General features: G+C 52.2%; 1 protein-coding gene across 1 annotated transcript in view; it reads right to left on the bottom strand.

Moving 5' to 3' along the window:
- Positions 1-4,298, bottom strand: part of LOC104528285 (ephrin type-B receptor 1) — a 25,193-nt gene that overhangs the window by 9,028 nt on the left and 11,867 nt on the right. The window contains 3 exon segments of the mRNA XM_029086026.1: positions 1,742-1,806; positions 2,026-2,134; positions 4,250-4,298. The exon segment at positions 4,250-4,298 is cut by the window's right edge and continues 15 nt beyond it. Coding sequence (XP_028941859.1) covers positions 1,742-1,806; positions 2,026-2,134; positions 4,250-4,298 — 223 coding nt within the window.

The raw sequence follows: 4,298 nt of genomic DNA, 5'->3' as shown, positions 1-4,298 counted from the left end.
TCCCTATTTCCCCCATCTCAAAGCTCCTGGTGAATCAGCAGCAGAGATAAAGAGTGAGAAATTACAACCTGAGAGACCCTATCTCACCCCAAAACCCACCTGGGACAGTCCTCCCCGCAATCCCCAGGGAGCTCGCGGCAGAGCTGTGCTGAGGAGGCTGCAATTGCCGTGCGGCTAAACACAAGGCTGATTTGTTCCGGCAGATGCGCTTGTTACTCCATTAGTCGCTCGCCACAAATTTCCCACCTGCTTTGCTCGAGCTTCTGCAATAACCAAGCGCCTGGAGGCTCGCTAACCTTGAGAGGGTTTTGCTGTGTGTCCAGCAGCCCCAGCACCTCCGGCTTTTGGGCACCAATCCTCACATCACACAGCTTTAAAAACTAAACACAGACACCTGCCTCATTGCTTCCCTACCTGGTTTGAACACACTGGGTTTTGGGGTGCTTGGGGTGAGCTAGGGATGCATGTGGAGTGGGGAACATTTCAAAACAGGGGGAAAAAAAGAAAAATAATTCCACCTGCAACCTGAGAACAGGTTTAACCATCAGGCATCAAAATCTTCCCCCGCCACCCACGGTGCAGAAACACAAAAAAAAGCACAGGTCCATCAGGTTTAAGTATCACCCGGTGATGTTTGGAAAACAGTTCATCGTTTGCTCAAGGTTTACGCCCCCCCACAGCCCCACCATCACGTTGGGAGGGTTTGGTATGAAGCTGAGAAGGTCAAAAGAGGTCGAGCGTGCTGCTGCTGGCTTGGCTGGGCTCTCCTGGCTGCCTCCAGACCCCTTTCTTCCCTGGCAGCCCTCCTGTTTTTGTCTGCTCCATCTCCATTCCTTCTCTCTGCTCCTCCTGTCACCCCAGCCATCCTTCACCCAGCCCTGCAACCCACCACCATCCCTTTTCCCAAGCAGGTGCCCAGGACCCAGGGATGGTTTCTTGCTGCAAGGCAGCAAAATGCACCTGGGAGGCATCTCTAGGAGTGTGTAAATGGGATTTACGTCCCATATGGATGGGGCATGGAGTCTGCAGGCACTGGGTGACAACTCCTCAACCCCTGGAGCTGCTGCTTTGCTGCTTTATTATCATTTTCAGTGATCTCAATGGCTCACTTGCTGCTTTACCAGGAGCTGGAGGAGCACCTGAGCACGTCATACACAACAGACACCTCAGATTTATTCTGGTGCACAGCTCCACCAAGCACGAAGGTGTCTTAGGAAATGACCTATCAAGCTGAGGCTCTTCTAGTTGTTTGCCAAGGGGATCAGCAGCCCAAAGCCATATAGCCAGGCCAGCAGCAATGCCAGCCACCAGCCACGCTCCCAAAATCCAGAGTCCCTTTAGCAGTAAGAGCAGCCCAGTACTGATCTTGACCCTGGCAGAGATCAAGAGCTCATCCCTGCTCTGTGCACTGCCTCTCTCCTACTCTTCCTTCACTGGGAGTCTTCACAGCATCCTCTCCCCATGCCTTGTCCCCCTACATCCCTCCTGCCCCTTACATCCCTCCGTCCACCCAAATCCATCCCCATCTCCCAAATCCCCCCTGTTGCTCTTCTTTCCACCCCCACAAGGCTGCACCACTGCAAAACCCCCCCAGACAGCCTGACACACAGCTGTGGACATCTCTACTCCCAACCTACTGTCCCTTCCATCTGCCCTTTCATCCCCCCACCAGCATGCACATGGGAAGGTGGAGGAGTGGGAAGGTTTAGGAGTGTTTCCCCGACTGCTTTCCCTCGCTCACCTCGCCCGGTGCTGTAGTGCTGTAATTTATCGCTGTACACGGCCTCCTTACTGTAAGCGCGCTTCCTGGGAGAAGAGGGGAGAAAACAGCCAGGCTTGAGGGATGAGTGGCGGGTGACAGCCCCAAGCCGCTCCCCGGCCAGCAACACTTGGCAAGTGGTGGCAGCTCAGTGCTCTTTACCCAGCTACGAGGGTCCTCTGTCCCTCCCCTCCTACCCCAAATCTCTCCCAGCTGCATCTTATCACCTCCTCCTTCCAGGGAGACAGCATCCCACGGGGACCCACCTGCTGCAGACAATGGAAATGGCCACCAGCGAGACAATGAAGACCACCCCAGCTGCTGCAGACCCTGCAATCAAAGGCAGCTGCTCTCTCAGCTCTGACTTGTAGTCATCTGCAAGAAAGGAGGGACTGGGTGAATTTTCCCTTGCATGTTCATGGAGTAAGAGCAGCCTCTTGGAAAGCTGTCCTGTAATGCCCTCTCTGACTCCATGGGTGCTGCTCCCATGGTGCGACAAGGCAGATCCAGGAAGGACCACTGATTGAAGCATGTGATGAGCCAAAGCTGTGTTGCACAAAGAAGGATTGTCATGCTCAATCCACACATGTTTTGGGTTAAAAATATGGAAGAGAATGTCCTAGGAATCAAGTCAAACCAACATGTATGGGCCCAGTTTCCCAAAGAGATGAGATTCACAAGGTGACTTTGTCCATGCCTATGGGGTCTCTCTTCCTTCAATAAATTTAAACCTGTTGGTCATTTTGACCAAATATAACACAGGGTCTCACAGACACACAAGTTCCTACAACTCGCAGGAAAGGAGGAAAATAAAAGACCCCATTAATAACCAAACCAGACAGGGAAGACTGCACCAGGAGTGCAGTCTCACCATATTAGACACCAGAGAGTCCACCAGGCAACAGTTAACCTTGAGAGAGAGGCCCAGGAGAACACAAGTGCCTTCATGGCAGGTCCGCTGGTAGGTTTTTATATCTCAGCAGATGGGATGAGCCAACTCCTTTTGCAGAGCTGCAGCAAACCCAGCACCCCTTTCCACACCAAGCACCCCTGAAACCTCCTATGTCCGCTTGGCCAACCCCTGCATCCCCCAGCAGCAGTCTGGGGTAAAAGCCAAGGTGGCACAGGGAGGACTGGACATGCCTGGAGAAACCCTGAGAAAGCCACTTGCCACCTCCATGTGCCTCCCCACATCTTTTCCTTCTCCCACCCTGCCCCATTAGCAGTGTGGGTACCCACAGCCATGCAGGGACAGTACCCAGCAGACCCCATGCTCCTGGGGGCTTCTGCAGCCCTCCAGAAACATCCTCCCCTCCAGTCATCCCCATCAAGGTCTGCCAGGCTGTGCCAGCAGCCACGAGCAAGGGTTAAAATAAAATTAACTCCAAAAGAAAGCATTTAGCACCTCTTTATGAGCAACTAGATTTATCTCTTGCATGCCACTTAAATCCTGAGAAATTCTCAGCTAACAATCAATTATTATTTAATAATCTACGCTATCCATTCTTATTAAATTTCAATTAATTGCTTAGTTGAGGCAGGACTTTTCTCTAATCCTGAACATTCAAAGCATTGCGGGGTTTATTACCATTTCCTTCCCTTTGGTTGCCCCGTGTGGTTTTGCTTTCCCTCCCCAGCTGGCACTTGACATGAGTGCAAGCACAGGGCAAACTGCTTTTAGGAAAGTTTTAGGAAAGACAGCCAGTGGGGCAGGGACCCATGGGTGTCACCTAAGCAGAGCAAGAACCATGCTGGCAAAGGCAAGGAAGGGGCTCCTGGCAGGGACTTCAGCTCCCCCAGTGTCTGGAGGGGTAGAAATACCACAAAAGGAGCCTTGGTTCTTTCACCAACCTCTGGATTTGTCCCAAAGCTGGAATTAATGAAGAACCCTCCCATGAGTGATTGGTCTCTAAAGGGATCTAGTGTTTGTTGGTGCAGGGAAGGGCTGGCGCTAGGGGAACAACAGCATGTCTCCAGTGAGGAGGCCGGAAGAAGACACGAAGTTCATGAGCTGACACTTTCCCCTTCAACACGACCTCAGGGTGGAGAAACAGGGTTTAGACATGTGTCTGGCTCTTCCAGCTTTGCCCTGATGGCTCAGATTTAGCTCTGGGCATCCCAGGAGAGCATCCCTGGACAGCATCCCACAAATCCTACCTCCAGAGGTCTACAACCCTCCACTCCTCCCTACCTCACCATGCTGAACTTGCAGATGATGGCAGGGGGGCTCTGCCACCATGACCAGAAGCATGAAAGACAAAACTACAGCTAAATAAGTGGGGGAGAAAACATAGCAAAGATATTTAAAGTAGATTACTCCTCCAGCTGGCGATTAATAAGACATCGCTGTAAATCACCTGGCTTTTGCCATGCTGCCCGCTGGGAGAGAGATTTGCAGAGACAAGTTCCTTTAATCCAATTAAAGCCCAAAGCTGTCGCTGGAAAGACAACCACCCCTTTTGCCTCCCTGTCCCCCCCTCCCGGACTCACCGTCCGTCAGTGTCTGGAAGCACATCTTCCCGCTGTACTTGCCGTAGGC

The sequence above is a fragment of the Antrostomus carolinensis genome, unplaced genomic scaffold (genome assembly GCF_000700745.2).
Source record: "Antrostomus carolinensis isolate BGI_N321 unplaced genomic scaffold, ASM70074v2 scaffold23117, whole genome shotgun sequence".
Classification (NCBI taxonomy): Eukaryota; Metazoa; Chordata; class Aves; order Caprimulgiformes; family Caprimulgidae; genus Antrostomus; species Antrostomus carolinensis.
This window is presented reverse-complemented; position numbering and strand designations above follow the sequence as displayed.